Source organism: Myxocyprinus asiaticus, chromosome 1 (assembly GCF_019703515.2).
Source record: "Myxocyprinus asiaticus isolate MX2 ecotype Aquarium Trade chromosome 1, UBuf_Myxa_2, whole genome shotgun sequence".
Taxonomy (NCBI): domain Eukaryota; kingdom Metazoa; phylum Chordata; class Actinopteri; order Cypriniformes; family Catostomidae; genus Myxocyprinus; species Myxocyprinus asiaticus.
Window position 1 is genome coordinate 48,128,223 of NC_059344.1, and position 18,756 is coordinate 48,146,978.

At 38.7% G+C, this 18,756-nt stretch overlaps 1 protein-coding gene across 4 annotated transcripts in view; it reads right to left on the minus strand.

The window, feature by feature from the left end:
* Window positions 1–611: 611 nt before the first annotated feature.
* LOC127443375 (serine/threonine-protein kinase BRSK2-like) overlaps window positions 612–18,756 on the minus strand; it is a 171,242-nt gene continuing 153,097 nt past the window's right edge. For 3 of the 4 annotated variants that reach the window (XM_051701933.1, XM_051701923.1, XM_051701917.1), the window contains 5 exons: window positions 18,149–18,197; window positions 16,499–16,622; window positions 15,222–15,402; window positions 14,457–14,546; window positions 612–2,870 (listed from right to left, as the gene is read on the minus strand). In XM_051701933.1, the coding sequence (XP_051557893.1) occupies window positions 2,668–2,870; window positions 14,457–14,546; window positions 15,222–15,402; window positions 16,499–16,622; window positions 18,149–18,197 (647 nt within the window). In that variant the 3' untranslated portion in view covers window positions 612–2,667. Of the gene's footprint in view, window positions 2,871–11,654; window positions 11,673–14,456; window positions 14,547–15,221; window positions 15,403–16,498; window positions 16,623–18,148; window positions 18,198–18,756 lie in introns of all 4 variants that reach the window. The other variant, XM_051701910.1, reaches the window with a different exon arrangement.

Sequence of the window (18,756 nt, forward strand, 5' to 3'; positions counted from 1 at the left end):
ACATGTAGTAGGCGTGCCTTGTAGTAGTCTTGCAGGATGCAGGCAGACACTTTTCAAATTTTTCTATATGTTTGAAAATGATCGGGAGGTTGTAAGCCACTCAGCTCTGCTCATAATACATCTCACATGACGAGAGCCACGACCACACAAGCACCAACATTTTCCATGAAATTTCAACCGAAAGGAAAGAATTGGCCCCCATAAGCCCGCATGTGTAAATCTGCCTTTTTATGCACGACTTGGAGATGGCACAGAGTTGCCATGACTCGGTGATATTACATATAAAACTGCCCTTACAAAAATTGAGAGTTCACTGCAAATTTGCTGCAAATTCGCCACAGATAATTTTCACATGCAAATGAGCTTTGCGGCAAACTTGCGGCAAATTGTCCATTGTTGAAAAGGTTTGCCGGAGGTTCACCAATACTGGCGAAGAGCTGCACACTTCTTGCAAAAATTTGCGACGAATCACAAGCTCATTTGCACGTAAAAATAACAAGCAGCAAGTCTGCAGATAGTTTCGATTTTTTGTAAGGGTGTGTATTGTGATTGGGTGAGAGTGAGTTTTGCACCTAGACAGAACATAGCCAACAAGCACACACATACATGCATCCCAAAGTCAATGGATTTATTTCCGTTGCACTGAAGTTGTTCACAGTATAATTACAAGGGGATACTTTAGCGGCAATTCTATTTTTCCCACTCAGTATTAATCAAATCCGTGATACATTACAATCCAGCTTTTCTCCATTTTTTTCCCAAAGTACAAAAAAGGAAGGACAACAATGTGTATTGCTTAGATTACATCTCCACTTATTCTCCTTGCTGTATGTTCCCATAAATAATCATGTGTGTTATGATGTCCCAGACCCCCCCCCATTGATAAGGGAGGTGTGAGGTAAACAAGAAACAGAAAAATGAATGCATGGTAAATAATGGCAGGAAATAATTTGTTTAAATCTAATGACAAAAGTGAAGGGGAGGAGATATTTAACATCCACAACATCATGCAAATTAAAGCCGAATGTTGGACATGCAATACGAGAGATCAAGTCAGGAACAGGAGCAGGAGCAGCAGCAGCAGCAGCAGCCTCTTGATGGTTTTTAACAAAGTTGTTTGCCCATAGTTGTCTATTTACAACGTGTTATTTGAGCTTGTCCACCTGTTATACACGCACAATGAGATGAGTGACAAATATCAATACTTCATTCCCCCCTCCCCCCAAAAGAGCTAGTCTACATTCTTAAATTACCTGTAAATAATTTAACATATACTACAAGCTCATTTATCTGGTCAAAGCCGGGAAAGAAAGAGTGCTTCATTCACAAAAGCGGATAAGTGTTATCGTACACAAAACACAAAATCCTTCAAACAATCTGATGAGTCGCCCTGATGCAAACAATAAAATCTTCACCTCCAGGGTTTGTATATATAAATATTCCCCCAGCTGAATAAATAAAAAAGATGACAACAACAGATAAATAAGTTACAAAAATTAGGGTAAAAGTTCTCTGAATCCTGCAGATGTTTCTCGAAAAAACAAACAAACATAAATACATAAAAATTTACATCATGATAACCCTTGAATACATTAAGCATAATTTTCATTCAAAACTAACATTTCATTAACACTACATGAGAAAAAACAGAATGTGGCAACACAATTCATCTAAGCAATGTCACTGATAGACATTTGTTACATCAGGAATATTTTCAGTCTGTACAACAGAATAGATAATTTACTATGAACCCCCACCCTTGTATCCCAGTTCACAACCAACATCAAGTTGTTCTCCCCATCATTTTTCAAATAGGATCTCCAAATATTGTACAGCAATGACATAGTCCATAAAATGTTTAATTTTTCATTTCACAAAGAAAGACTACATTAAAAATACAATCCAACAAGAGTCCTTGAGTGCAACTCCTCAAATGCATCATGGTGTCCAGAGTTCCAACCTTTCCTTTTGTAAGGATATCCTGGTATGTATTTCTCTGTTTTGTGTTTTCTCATAAGAGAGAAAAAGAGAGAGGAAAAAGAAAAGACAAGCAAAGATATATTAAAATAAAAAGGTAGGAAGGTGAAGAGTGGGACAGCTTAGTGAGAATTAATTTATTGGACAATAAACATCTTTATTTTAAGGCTTCACTCCAAATCCTTGGACACAAGAAAAAAGGAACTGGGGAATGAATCGTAACAGGTCTTGTTGGCAATTGGGGTGTTTAGATGCATCACAATGAGGAGTTTCCCTCAGTTGCTTCTACTGTACTTCCTGTGTGTGGCCTCCATCAATGTGCCATACATGAATCTTGTGCAAGAGCAGGACTTGGGCTTTAACACGTTTTCTGGATAATTCCTGGTAGCAGAAATAAATAAAAACATCATAAAACCAAACATAAAGAGACTGTGAAGAACAAACAACACTGGAGAGGAATGCTTGGATTAAAAAATATATATATGTGCATGTCTGTATGCGCATTTTGTAAAGTGTCAGGTCAGTACATACAGTACTTCAATATTCATATCACAATATAAAAATTTGTAGGCATGTTTGTTGCAGGTCTTTCACACTTCAACTTGATTCAACAGCACACTTTCTGTATCATATGTGGATTCTTGTTTTTCTTTTCATTTTAAAACAGGTAATCTAGTATAGCTCCTGGTTTTAAGGTTGTTCCTGTGTCCCAACTGATGGTGACATCTTGGCTTTGTCTTGGCTAGATGAACATTTGGAGTCATTAGGTTCTGGGTCATGTCTCTTGCTGTTGGCAACATGCTTGTGCGTGCCAGGCGGATGGGACACCTGCCCGTTCTTCTCGTCTGAAAAGAGCTGTTTAATTACGTCAAAGAAGTTACTCAATGGGCTGCCTGGGTGCACACACATGAGAAGAGGAGAACAAGAAAGAAGAGAGAGAGGGAGACAGAGAACAAACACATGAACAATGAGGATCACAGAAGGGGCATGGTGAGATGATGAGAGGCAGGACAAGAGTGCATAAACTGGAGACAATAAACCATGAAAAATGTTGGACAGAACATTTGTATATTTTGCTTTAAAGACATTATTATGGTAGTGAGTATCTGTGGCTAAGCAGTCTCCATTTAATCTGTGATCTGGACTGGATGGAATGGGAGAAAGATGTGAGTGTTGCATTATAAATAAATTAAAAAAAATCTGAATTCATGTGGTACAGGCAGATGGTCAGTGATGTTTTTTTTTTTTTTTTTTGTCTTAAAGGAATACTCTGGGTTTAATACAAGTTAAGCTCAATCAACAACATTTGTGGCATGATGTTGATGACCACAAAGATAATTTCAACTAGTCCCTCCTTTTCTTTAAAAATAGCAAAAAATAGAGGTTACAGTGTACAAATGTACAGCACTTACAGTGGAAGTGAACGTGGCTAATATTTGAAGGGTTTAAAAGGCAGAAATGTGAAGCTTATAACTTTATCCACAGTTTTCTTGAGCAACCACTGGGCTGCGCAATATCGATTCTAATTGCCCGTTTTCTGGTTCTGGTCTCAAGAAGCAATATAAAAACTACAGAAACCAGCGATCCAGACAGAGTACAACAACCATTTAAAGGGATGGTTCACCCAAAAATGAAAATTCCCTCATTATTTACTCACCCTCATGATATCCCAGGTGTGTATGTTTTTTCTTCTTCACCAGAACACATTTGAAGAAAAATATAAAAATATCTTAGCTCAGTAGGTCCTTAAAATGCAAGTGAATGGAGATTTCTCTTTTGAAGCTCCAAAAATCACAGACAATCAGCATAAATGTCATCTATATGACACCAGCTGTTAAATTAATGTCTTCTAAAGTGACGCAATCACTTTTGGTGTGAAAAAGATAAATATTTAAGTACTTCTTTAAACTCTAAATTATGCTTCTGTTCTGCAGCGGTATGCGTGTGTGACGTAATCGCATTGGCATTTGAAACACGCAAGAGCTGACACACGTGCGTCACAGCTGGAAGAGCAGCACTGTTTACAAGTGAGAAGGAGGAACGCTGTACAAGCAGCATGGTTGGTTTTGGTTTAGATCTGTATTTATCTGTTTCTTTACTCACAGCATTTGTGTGCTCATCCTGGATGTCTCAATCGAGTGTAGAACGTGAGATTACATCTGTAACATGGCAACGCGAATATGTCACACGAGAGACTGCTTGGACTCCACCCTCTCCTGAAGTGTTGGATTATGTTAAAAAGTACTTAAATATTGATCTTTTTTTGCACCAAAAGTGATCATATTGCTTTAGAAGACATTTATTTAACTGCTGGAGTCGTATCAATGACGTTTATGCTGTCTGTGATTTTTGGAGCTTCAAAAGAGTAATCTCCATTCAATTGCATTTTAAGGGTAGGGTGGCCAGGTGTCCCGCTAAAATTAAGTGTGCCACACCAAGTGTTATTTTTTTGTGAAGCAAAGTTCCGTATCTGACAAGGTGCACTCAAGTGAAGGACTTTTTGCTTATCATTCTGTTGTGCACAGCCATAGCTTTGCACATCCATGACCTGAGAAAAGACTTGCAGGCCAGGCTTGAGGAATCATTCATACCCTCTGACACTAAAAAGCAGTTGGATGCCCTGGCTTAAGCTGGTGACATGCGAGCAGATGATTTCTTTTGTGCAGTGAGAAACTTTTATTCAGCATCGGTGGATTACCTCCAAAATAGGAGCCGCTCATTGGAGAACACAGAAAAACTTGAGTGGGCTCTACTGAGAGACATCCCAGAGTGGAAAGACATTCAGAGCAGCCTCGAACACTTCTACTGCAGAAACCCCGCTCTCAGTTTGTTTGACGAAACCACGCTCTTTGATAAGTGGGCTTGCGTGAAAAACATTGTCACTCGTCGCATCTCTGAGTGGAACATGAACAAGACGGCTGTGTCCGAGACATTATTCGTGAGCTGGAGAGCAAGACAATCAACTTCAGAGTCTTAGCCATGGTTGTGGAGTTTGTTTTATGCCTGCCTGGGACATCTGCATCTGTGAAGCGTGTGTTCTCATTAATGAATGCAGCATGGGCACCGATGAGATAAATCTCGACTCAGTGTAACTGTCATGATGGTAATGCTTTTTGTACATCTTATTTTGGACTGGACTGCTCTGCATTTTATGATAAACTCTTGAAAGACAAACAAACACTAACAAAAATTGCTGCCAGCGAAAAGTACAACAGTTACAGGTGCAGATGCACCCTCTACTTCACATTGATCTGCGCCTAGGTAAGGATACGTCAATTACACTTTTGCTGGGAGGGGGCTGTCCCGTTTTCCACAAGTAGGAATCTGGTCACCCTATTTAAGGTCCTACTGAGCTAAGACATTTTTCTATTTTTCTTCAAATGTGTTCTGGTGAAGAAAGAAAGTCATATACACCTGGGATATCATGAGGGTGAGTAAATAATGACAGAATTTTCATTTTGGGTGAACTATCCTTTTAAGTGTTATTTGGAGTAAAAATGAATTTCAGGCTCAACTTGTGCAGTTGTCATAACAACTCAAAGTAGTTAATTATATCAATGTAACTAACCTCAGACCAACACTTCATGTCATCTACACACTCAGGGGAGGCATTGTCAAAAAGACTCTGAAGTATCGGCTCTATAGAGCCACATATTTGTTGATAATTGTTACAAATGTAATACTTTAAACATCAAATTACTTGCTAAGAATACACGCCGATGCGAGTGGAAACACTGGGGACCGGAAAATTGAAAACAGGCAAATCATGGAACACTTCTGCGTTCAGGAAAAGGTGGATAGAAGCACATTAATTCTGTTAAAACTGTTATGTTATTTCAGCTGTAAAGTTGTTTAAATTATAGTTTTTTTTTTTTTTTTTTTTTTTTTTTTTTTTTAGTAGTTTTACGGTTTACAGCGTTTCATTGTCATGGCAACAAAGTTGTCAAATTGGCTAAAACTTTACATAGAAAAGGTAGCAAGTGATTTTATCACACTAAAAATCATGTTAACACATATATTGTTTGTCTTGTGGCTATACTTTTGAAACAGTATGTATGTTAATATTATGGACTGCCCAACCTGGTCTCAGTAAAAACATTACTATAACTACATTTTTGCCAAATAATTTTTTGGGTGCCCTCTACAGTGCCTCACTGTAACCCAGATGTAAGTGAATGGGTACCAACATTTTGAAGCTCCAAAAAGCACAAAAAGGCAACATAAAAGTAATCCATAAAACTCCAGTGGTTAAATCCATGTCTTCTGAAGCGATATGATAATGTGTGTGAGAAACAGATAAATATTTAAGTCCTTTATTACTATAAAATCTTCTCCCTGCCCAGTAGGTGGCAGAATGCGAATTGGCAAAAACAAAAAGAATGTGAAAGTACAGATTGATAGTAAAAAAGGACTTAAATTTTGATTTGTTTCTCATTCTCACCTATCATATCGCTTCTGAAGATATGCATTTAACCACTGTGTTAAATTTTATGGATTACAGATTACATCTATGTAATCTGTAATTCTATGTAATCAGCGCCCGTTTATTTTTTCAGCCACCTGGGTTCCAGAAGTATTTTTTCTATTCATTTTTTTTCCATAGGGATTTACTAAAATCCTTCAAAAGAGTTCTAAGCCATGATCTAAACCAACCAGCTCAGAGGAGAATCACAACATTACAAACTTTGATTTGAAGCACAGAGGTATTTGAAAATCAGACAAAAAGTCAAAGGTACAAGACTGTGTACTTAACGTCTTTCATGAGGGCACAAACTACAACCTCAATCTCATGAAGCACTGTGAATGATGTCATCGAATTAAAAACTATGGAAAAATACTAAATTATTTATTTCCTTATTTGCTTAATTCATAGTGTGTCTTGAAAGTGGGTGATTGCTGCTGGGCTCTTTTGCTGAGTTTTTTAGTTTTTTGTTTAGTTTTTTTTTTTTGGCCGTAATTCTCTGATGAGTGGATTTACCCCCTTTAGGATCATGGTTAGAGTAGTTCTTTACCAGAAATTCCACTAATAATTATTATTTTTTTTTTTTTTTAATTGTTTTTTTTTTTTTTTTTATGAAGTTGAAAAAATGGACAGATTGCTTCAACAGAAGCATTTACCATCGATTACCAACCTCAAAGCTCACTGTAGGTCTGCGTTTTTTTTTTTTTTTTCTTTGGCCGCAATTCTCTGAAGAGTGGATTTACCCTCTTTGGGATCATGGACAGAGTAGTTCTTTACCAGAAATTCCACTATTAAACAGTTTTTTTGTTTTTTTAAATGAAGTTGATATAACGGACAGATTGCTTCAACAGAAGCATTTACCATCGATTACCAACCTCAAAGAAAATGAATGGAATTGTTTACTTCCGAAATCAGACTGTTGCGCTCTATTCGAAAACAAACTTCAAAATTAGGACATATATGCCAAATTGTGTCTGTATACTGTATATACTGTATAAATGAAGAATTTAACACATGTAGGCTATACAATATAAATGAGTAGTGTCAAAATGCATCAGTGCATCTGACAATGAAAATTTAAATGACATTTAATTATTAATTAGATATAATTAGATATATAATACAATTTCTGCCTATGAATGTAAAAGCTGGTGTATTGATTTTGTCAATATTCCACTATGGTGTAAATTGACCCTCAAGTCACTTTTTGTCTTCAGCACATGGAGAAAAAAAAAAAAAGGGAAAAAATTGTTACTAAAAATATCTTTATACGCTTTCATGATGTTTATACAGCTCTGGAAATTAAGAGACCACTGCAAAATTATCAGTTTCTCTGGATTTACTATTTATACATAAGTGTTTGAGTAAAAAAAAAAAAATTATTCTAGTACTGACAACATTTCTCACAAATTCCAAATAAAAGTATGGGAAGCCTCTGTCTATAAATAGTAAATCCAGAGAAACTGATCATTTTGCAGTGGTCTCTTAATTTTTTCCAGAGCTGTATTCGGTATATACACTGAACAGCCACAACATTAAAACCACTGACAGGTGAAGTGAATAACATTTATTATCTCATTACAATGGCACCTGTCAAGGGGTGGGATTTATTAGGCAGCAAGTGAACAGTCAGTTCTTGAATTCCATGTGTTGGAAGCAGGAAAAATGGGCAAGCGTAAGGATCTGATCATCTGACTGAGTCAGAGCATCTCCAAAATGGCAGGTCTTGTGGTGTGTTCCCGGTGTGCAGTGGTTAGTACCTACCAAAAGTGGTCCAAGGAAGGACAACCGGTGAACCGGCAACAGGGTCATGGGCACCCAAGGCTCAATGATGCATGTGGGGAGAGAAGGCTAGCCCGTCTGGTCTGATCCCTCATAAGATCTACTGTAGCACAAATTGCTAAAAAACTTAATGTTGGCCATGACAGAAAGGTGTCAGAACACACAGTGCATCGCAGCTTGCTGTGTATGGGGCTGCGTAGCCGCAGACCGGCCTGAGTGCCCATGCTGACCACTGTCCACCGCTGAAAGCACCTACAATGGGCACATGAGCATCAGAACTGGACCACGGAGCAATGGAAGGTGGCCTAGTCTGATGAATCGCATTTTCCTTTAGATCATGTCGACTGCGTATGCTTCATTAACCTGGGGAAAAGATGGCAGCAGGATGCACCATGGGAAGAAGGCAGGCTGGTTCAGGGATCACACTTCAGGGAGTGTGATGCTCTGGGCAATGTTCTCCTGGGAAAACTTGGGTCCTGGCATTCATGTGGATGTTACTTTGACACATTCCACCTACCTAAAGGTTGTTGCAGACCATGTACACCCCTTCATAACAATAGTATTCCCTGATGGCAGTGGCCTCTTTCAGCAGGAAAATGCACCCTTCCACACTGCAAAAATTGTTCAGGAATGGTTTGAGGAACATGACAAAGAGTTCAAGGTGTTGACTTGGCCTCCAAATTCCCCATATCTCAATCCGATTGAGCATCTGTGGGATGTGCTGGACCAACAAATCCAATCCATGGGGGCAACAACAGGACTTAAAGGATCTGCTGCTAACGTCTTGGTGCCAGATACCACAGGACACCTTCAGAGTTCTTGTGGAGTCCATGCCTCGACGGGTCAGAGCTGTTTTGGTGGCACGAGTGGGACCTACACGATATTAGGCAGGTGGTTTTAATGTTGTGGCTGATCGGTGTGTGTATATATATATATATATATATATATGTGTGTGTGTGTGTGTGTGTGTGTGTGTGTTTGTGTGCTAAATTCATTATTTCTGAGGCTGAAAAAATTTAATCTTATGAAAGGTTTGAAATGTAGAGGTACAAATTGTTGCAGAGTCTGAATACACCTGACAGCCAGCTCAAAAGGATTAGGTTCACACCCTATTTGATACCAACATAGGCATGCAAACCATCCCCCCTCTTCCAATTTCATAAATGACTGAGCAACAGTAGGCCCCAACAGCACCAGCTATAATATGGCAACAAGACCGTGGCCTCCTCTTTCTCACCCTCTGTTGAGTCCTAATCTGAGTAGATTGCTTTAGTTCCAGTGCTTGTCTCCAAGTCTTTCAACGCAATCTAGGCTACTCTCAACATTGTGATAGAAAGCCAGTTCCCTACAGGACTGGCTGTTTTAGCACAGCGTAAGAGCTCTCAAGGATACATAACAGCTGTGGCAGCTTTGAGACGCAAAGGACACTGCTTCAGCATTTCTACTGTGAGATCTCACAGCCATAACAAATGTTCATCTCTGCTTGGATTTCTGCAGTGTAAACCATTATAGATACTGAAAACTACCCATTACAGAAGCACAGCTTTCTCTTATGGGGTATGTACTGAGCTCCAGTGAAATAGCTCTGGGCTAAACAAGGTGGATTTATGTCACACTCTAAAAAGTAAATCATAAAATTGTTTGCTGCAATATCTTCAGCTAGCATATTCCTGATCTTAAACCCACCTGGTTAGTGTAGATTGATGTTGACTGAATTTTACATGACATCCTTCTCATTTTAGCTTATAAATTTAATAGAATGTTATCATATGGCATCTTATAGTTAGATTTATATTAATGGTTGAGTTTAAAGGGGAAAAAAGCTCACAGACACATGTGGGAGCTATAAATATATTTTGTTCTATTAATATAAATTGTGTGGCTATATTTTATTTTTTGCTAAGATCTTAAGTATAAGAGATATATGTGTGTATGCATAAGTATAAGATTCTATATATATATACACATACACACACACACACACACACACACAAACCGATCAGCCACAACATTAAAACCACCTGCCTGAGATTGTATTCTTCTCACCACAATTGTACAGAGCGGTTATCTGAGTTACCGTAGACTTTGTCAGTTCAAAACAGTCTGGCCATTCTCTGTTGACCTCTCTCATCAATAAGGCATTTCCATCCACTGCCGCTCACTGAATGTTTTTGGTTTTTGGCACCATTCGGAGATCAGCAGTTACAGAAATACTCAAACCAGCCCATCTGGCACCAACAATAATGCCATGGTCCAAATCACTGTGAATTTTTTTCCCCATTTTGATGGTTGTTGTGAACATTAACTGAAACTCCTGAGCCGTAGCTGCATGATTTTATGCACTGCAGCCACACGATTGGCTGATTAGATAATCGCATTGATGATTGTTGGTGCCAGATGGGCTGGTTTGAGTATTTCTGTAACTGCTGATCTCCTGGGATTTTCACACACAACAGTCTCCGAATTTACTCCGAATGGTGCCAAACACAAAAAACATCCCGTGAGCGGCAGTTCTGTGGATGGAAACTCCTTGTTGATGAGAGAGGTCAACAGAGAATGGCCAGACTGGTTCAAACTGACGAAGTCTACGGTAACTCAGATAACCGCTCTGTACAATTGTGGTGAGAAGAATAGCATCTCAGAATACTGTTCTGAGATGCTGGTTGGTGCTGTTTTGGTGGCACGATGGGGACCTACACAACATTAGGCAGGTGGTTTTAATGTTGTGGCTGATCGGTGTGTACATATATATATATATTAGACATTTTTATAAAGAATGCTTTAACTAATGTATGCAAATGTATTCCTTCAGATCAACATCATTCTAATAGTAATCCCACAGTATTTTTGAGCAGACTTCACTGTTGCTGGTTTTTAAAACATAAGTAGGTCACTCTGAGAAAACCAATCCATTTACAATTGACCCCTACAGTGATTCTACAAATGATTATTTCTACTGTAAATGTCTCAACTGAACAACATGAAATAAGTGAGTTTAGAGGTAGATGCCAAAATAGATGGTAAGATAGCATCTTAAACATTATCTTCAAATAATAAACAGTTTTCATGATTTGACACATTCTGAAGAGCTGGTGATAGTTTGAAGGCTGATTAAAATAATGTTTGTTAAGTGACTCAGGTGCAACAATTTCCATACAAAACAAAGCAGAATGATGCAAGAAGGGAAAACATCATGAAGAATGTATGAAGCTTTTTCACTCTTGTGACTTTAAACTTTAAATGGATTGTACTACCAAGTGAGAGTGTACACACACACACACACACACACACACATACACACATACAGTACACACATCTGTGCATTTTTCTTTCAAAGTACAAGGGGTTCTGTGTATAAGTGCCACACACTGGACAGCGTGTGTTTGACAAAGTGAAGTAAACTGTGGCAAAAGAGTTAAAATAGACCTCTTACCACCCCTTGAACGCTTTCCTGTCAAAGGAACATGAAATATTACTCTGAAATGAAACATGTCTGATCAAATCAAATATTCACCCTAAAATTTTATCCTCAATGCACCCCATTGACTTTACAGTAATGAAATTAACTCAGTGATTAAACCTCCTTGCACAGATGTTTCTTACATGGTCCATCTGTTGAGAGTGAAGCATGCTGGTGCTCAGTGCTGTGCAGGTCTGCTCGTGGTCAGTAAGGACACTCAAGCTCACATGCCCGTTCACTCAACAGCCACATAACATACATCCACCATGACCAGGGAGCCGTGTGAGAGCAGGGGGTGAAGGGCAAAGCCAGAGGGAAGGGATGGGTGTGATTGACAGAGTGAGAGAGTGGAACATCTTTAAAGCTACAGTACATTGGTAGTGAGTCACGATACTGATAACAGCTCTCTTTCAGACAATCTTAATATAGAATATAAAGAGATGTGGGTCTCATTTCACGAATCAGGTAATTATATTAATTCGAAATGGAATACTTTCATACTAATACTACTTTTGCAGTATGCAAAATGTAGGCTATACTATGCACAGTATAAAACAAATTTTTATACATGGAATGCTGTGTGGTGCCAAAATCGAGTTACATAAATGTTCACTCAAACAGATGAGGTTTTTAAGGTTAATGCTCTATCGAGTTTTAAATCAACAAAACCAACTTCTCTACCCTAAACCTTAAATCTTAACCTAACCAATAGATTAAAAAAAAGCAAATGTGAGATAAAAACACAATTGCTGAAGCAACCATGTCATTTTGTGTTGCTTCTATGGCACTTTTGGCTCACGTGTCCACTCAAGAAAATTTAAGATATTCTTGAAAATTCAAGACATTCTCCATGACTTGGCAGTCCAATCGTATAATAACTCAAAAGAACAAATGTTAAAAACCGAGGTTGATATCGCTTCCAGTTCATTCATCACACTGGACGAGTCTAGCACATTGCATTGTGGCATACAGCACAGAGCGCACTGTGTTCAGTTTGTATAGACCATTTCAAGGACTATTCGTCGGTTTAAGGAAGTGACATCTTTGTTCCATTAACATTTCCTGATAGTTGTTATACTCATTCAAAACAACAGCGGGAGGCACTTCATTCATAGTGACTTCAACACGATTATCATTACTAACGTTAACACAATGTCATAACATGTCATTATAAAATTTGGACCATGTTGTTCGGTGGCTAGATGCTCCCTAGATGCCTGAAACTAATGGAAATGAATGTGTTTAGATCTCTGAAAAAATAACTGCAAATGGACACATGAACTGCAGCAGTGAAGCGAGACGGCTGGATACGCACAATACTAACAACCGTAGCACACATCTTATCTCTGGTAGGTGAACGATTTTTGCCAACTAATTGTACGTTTGAGAGGTAGAGCTCTAAAAGTCTCCTCTGAGCTGGTTGGATCAGTTCAAAGGATAAATCGCTTCCATTATAATGAATGAAGCTGCGTAAGTCATTTACTATTACATTTAGTCATTTAGCAGATGCTTTACAGATGACTTACAAATTAGGAAAACACAAAAAGAAATCATTATTTTGTCTGCAGGTCACGCAGACAGCTTCATTGAATGGCTCCGTTGATTATAATTGGAGCGATCCAATATTCCTGATCTCTCTGCGGAGGAAATAATTGTGAGCACCTAAACTACGAAACAATTTCATTGCCTCTCTCGTGTAGACGCTCAGTATCAACAACATGTCTGGATAAGTCACTTCATGCAAACATTTGATGTATTTGAGAAAATATGTTAACTCAGAGCCTTATTTAAAGGATTCGGTAATGATACCAAAAGTGCTCCCTGGCCAGTAGCATTTTAATTCCTTTGTTACTGTTGACATTCTTGAAATGGTCTATACAGCACATTCTGGCAAATTAAGTAGGTCATAAGTGTGTTCTATGCATCCAAAAAATTGCATACTGTGCACTGCATACATACTACTACTAAAGCCTACTGCAAAATAGTATGAGTAGCATGGTAGTACTCTATTTCAAACATACCCTTGTATTACTTTGTGCTTTGGCAGTAAGGGTTTGGAGCTATGTTAATAACTCTGTCCAGCAGAGGGAGCTGTAACAGGCTCTTTGCCATGTGCAGACACACAGCCATGTGAGAAGACAGGCAGAGGATTTCTCTCTTTTCTCTCATTTCATCTTCTCCAGCAGGAACCACAGTCTAGCCCATCAGATTTATACTTGTAGAACGGATAGTTTGAAGTCACATCCATTTACATGGGACACAGGATTTATTTTAACATCAATAAAAATGTGCCTTTGTATTTCCATAACCTTTAATAAGTCTGAGAGTGCTCTAAACATGCTCTTTCAGGGGTACGTGAGTGTGTGTTATTGCTAATGAGCGTGTGTGTGCATGTGTGACAGTGCCTTGCAATGCAGTTCTGTGCAATGTTCTCTGATAAGGTCAAATATGTATTTCCAGCATCTTTATATTAGACATCAAATTTAGCAGTACTAGAATAGTAATTTGGGTTTCTTGCATCTAACCCTTTGAAGCTGAAAGATGAGAAGGCCTGAAAATTTATAACTGATTGGAAAGCAACTGAAACATGTAAAAATCATTTTAAACACTAGAAAGACTCATTTGACCTTGATGGGTGTGTGCAGCGATCAGTGCTCTGCAAGGGTGGGCTAGGCGCCATGCATGTTCAGGATGCTGTATAGGAGAGCAGAAAGAGAGAGGTAAAGAGAGAGAGAGAGCACTGACGGTGTGTCAGTGAAGTGACTGGTCACTCACCAGACAGCTGCTGAACACCAGGCTGGTCATGTGTACTTAACAACTGAGCCTGAATCGTCTCCACCACCCTTTTGAAGCGCCGGCTGGGACCTGCCAAGGAGACACACACACAAACATATGTGCCTCTTTAAAGGTTTCCAATGTTTTACAAAACAGTACATGTGTTTTTGAATGTCGAAATGAATGCACATTTTATGCAGATATGTCCTGGATTTATTTCCTTTAGCGGCCACCTCATAAAGTCTAATGGGATGATGGTGATTTTTATGGTGCATTTGGCCCACGGCTGACTTAAGGGGACACACTCTTTAAAATGCGTGATTTAAAGAACAAAATTCAATCCCGAATTCTGTTGCTGAGAGAGAGAGTGAGAGAGAGGGAGAATGAAGTAGATGGGGGATAGGGTTTGCAGTAATGGCACCGGCAGCGTGAGATCTTTTTGGATTGTTCTTTGAAACACAGCAGGTTCAAAATGCATAGTAATTACCAGGAGGAGGAAAAAGGCCTCTTTTAGTTAAATTTTTTCCATTAACCCGCTGAGCAGTGTGTTACATCTTCATGTGAGAAGGGGAGTTAGGGAGAATGGGACCGCTAACGCAACTAGAGAACAAAAAATGCTCTCACCACTGAAAGAGACAAAGTTCAACATCATCAACCAGCCTCTATTTCACCCACACACACATGCCCCTTTGCTTTCCAGCATTTCTATTGGTTGCTTATGAGTTTATGACATCAAAATGGAGTTCTCACTGTCGGCATGGTTACCTGAGAGTAGTGTGAAAGTGACAGAGTAGATGCCGTTCTCCTTAGTGGCAGCTGTACTTTCAGTGTAGGTAATGTCCACCTGGAACTTCACTGGTTTTTGGAACACGGTGGGGCCAGCCGTGGACTTGTATTCTGCCCTGAAACTCGTCTGAGACACCACACTGTGGCTTAGGCTGGGAATCTGACAGAAAAGGAGAACAAGATTCGATAAAACTGAAAGGTTTAACTTTTTCGGTTTTAAACCACTTTCTCCAACTCCCGCTAAATTTGCAGAAACAGCTGTAAGTCATTCATAGGTGAATTTTCTCAAAAAATGTAATCATTGTGTCTCTGTGGTGCTATAAAAAAGTATTGAGCGATCCGTCCAGCCCGACACAACAACATTGACTTAACTAATGGTGTGAGTTTGGGGCGGGACCATCTGTTTGTTTGATCAATGGCAGTTTTTGACAAGCTGTTTAAAAACAATATTTATTTTTGAAATCAGTGCAAAATAGGGAGAACCCCCACTTGAACGGCTATTTTTACACTGAGAAAATAGGATGAATTTGACCAAAATGACCAATTATCTTCAGAAAGCTGACTAACAGACTACAGCATTATCAACAGGTGATCGCACACGCTCCATCTCTCTCTCTCTCACTCTCACTCTCTCTCTCTCTCTCTCTCTCTCTCTCTCTCTCTCTCTCTCTCGCTCTTTCTCTCTCTCTCACACACACACACACACACACTCACACACACACATATCTTTGTTTCTCCAATAACATGTTAGAAACAGCCCAAGCTGTGATACTAGTAGTTCTGAAATGATGTTTTTGAGAGGCTTGGATGCATCATTTGGTTTGAACCATCAACTGCAGATTCTGATCCATCGCGTAAGAAAGTAGTTCCATGCACAAATGCATTTTTTGTGACTGTACTCAGTTTTCCTCATTTTTTTATTTTTTTATTTACTTGTTCATTGAACTGTTGTATATAAGCAATATCACACTTGCAATCGTGCTATATGGCCCTAAATAAGCATTGCTGTGATTCGGCCGTAGGTAATCACAGCAGTGCTGATATAGGGCAATATCGCACTCCTGCTCGTGTGATACTGCTTTATATATATATATATATACAGACACACACACACACACACACACACACACACACACACACAAGCAAGCAGCAAGAATAATGTGTAAGATCAAAACTAAAGTGAGTATGGCAGGTAAACCTTTACTTTTCACATAAATATCCAAAGAGATATGCTCACAAACTCACTGAAGACTTACCGAGAGAAAGGCATGGACGATATCTGCTTTGATGGAGCTCAGAGGCTTGTCCCGAATCACAACAAAGATCTGCTCCTCCTTTTCAAGGTTAATAAAATTTCCAAACCAAGATTTTTTGGCAAGTCTATAAACAAGGGAAAACAAGAATGAAAAACAAAAAAGAAAAAAGGTGAAATCTGTTTGTTTTAAAAGGGGCCCGATGTCCAAGAAACACCCATATGCCCTAACCATATGCGTAATATTAAACGCAAATCCCCTAATTAATACTCATGAGCCAAGCTGATAAGGTTTACAATGTGCCCCCTTCTACTTGTCACATCTCTCCTACACCCCTGCATACTGTCACACGCAAAGCATAACAGAAAACGACAATTCCTTGACTAACATGTCAATACTGACTCTCAATTGTCTCACTCATTGTGTCTTTCAGTTTTTTAAAAAGTGAAAAAACAGTTTGCAGAAGAATTTCAGAGTGTCGAAAGAGAAGTTACATTTCAAAAGTGACAGTTCACCATCAAATCATACTGCTGAGGTTCTCCCTTGACAGTTCTTGGCTAAAGTAAATACAGATTTTTTTTTAGGAATACACACTCTGACATTTCCAGAGCACTCAGTTGAATTTCCCTCACAGTGAAATACAAAACACTGAGCGCTGACAAGAAGGGAGTTAGTAAGCTTTCGGTGTCAGTGGATTCTCTTGGACACAACAGTAAATGACACATCATGTAGGACTGTGTAGGAGAGTAACAATACGTGGGTTGTCAAATAAAACTCATACGATTTATGAGCTAATTTTGTCAAGCAAACATCAACACCAATCATTATAATTAAATCAATGCTTTTTAATTGACACAATTTGCTTTTAAAATATAGTGTAATGCACATATATACTATCTGCAATTAGAGCAGTTATTGCACATGCATGACAGGAGTTTGTCATCATAGAGGATTAGTTGACAACTGAAAAAGCCTTTGGCCACTAATGTCTAAAGGGGCCAAAGAAAAAGTAGCTAGTTTCTAATCTTTTCAAGAGCTGTGTTTGCAAATTTGAGTTCTGGCATCTGCCTCATTTCTAAAGCCTGCTGGGATTTCACCATAGTGAGTGCCTATCTAGGCCAGCTCAACGTACTGTGGCAATACCCCACCAAGAATAAAAAAAACAGTAAATAAACAAGAGGAAAAACACTCTAAAAAGTACGTTCCTGCTCTGGTTCTGCTCTAGAAAGTGTGACTGTGAAGCTAAGTGGAAGTAAAACACTGAATTATTCATGAGAACTATTCCCTGATAATGTCTTCAGCAACAAACTAGGCTAATGGGGCCAAGAATAATGTTTGGGCCACCACATTAACTTTAGCTGTTAAATTATCAAAGCTTTTTTTAAAACTCATTAAAAAAACAATATTTAGAGAAAATGTAAGTGCAAGAAGCAAAAGTTAAGCTCCTTAATAAAGCAAGCTTTAATTTAGAACTGGAGATCAGATAAAACACCAGGTGATGCTTTTTGTCCCACACATAGTAGAATAATGAGTATCGAAGCAGCATTTTAACTTAGATATATCTGAGTATTATTTTAATGTCCCTTTCGCACTCTTAGATTTAATAGAAGTGCAAATTTTCTGTGATAATACTTGAAAATGGTGAATACTCACTCGGGGGAAGACTCTGGTGTTAGGCTGGACATTTCCTCTTGTGTGGGAACTGGAGAGAGACAAAGCGCACAACCCTCAGTGGTATATAAACAGTGCATCATACTCTATATCCAAAGAGATTAGGCATTCACAACATGATGAGGGAAATGCTGATTAACCATGGCTAAATACTCCAAACCTGCAGAGATTAAGAGTAATTCAACTCCCCCTGCTATCAGCTCATTTGATCCTCTCCCCGGTAGAAACGAGAAAGAGGAATAGCCGGAGGTGAGGGGAGATGCTTGTGCAGTTTTCATGATCATTACTAGATATATCCTCAGATAGAGCTGATAATGGAATATCACCCAGTTTATTACCCTGTGATCTGTAAAATCAGTCCTTAGATAATATCCCTTGGTAAGAGGGGGACATCAAATTAAAACTCCAATAAAACGGGATTAGCAAGCATCATTCTTTCTCCTAAATGCTTTCTATATGTATATAGGCTATGATGCATTACTTTCCGCCTGGTCTTTGATATCATTACTTTGAAGCCATACATAACCAGGTTTTTATTCAGCCTGATCTTCTTAAAATTCCATGTCTGTTCCTAAGTAAAATTCCCACTG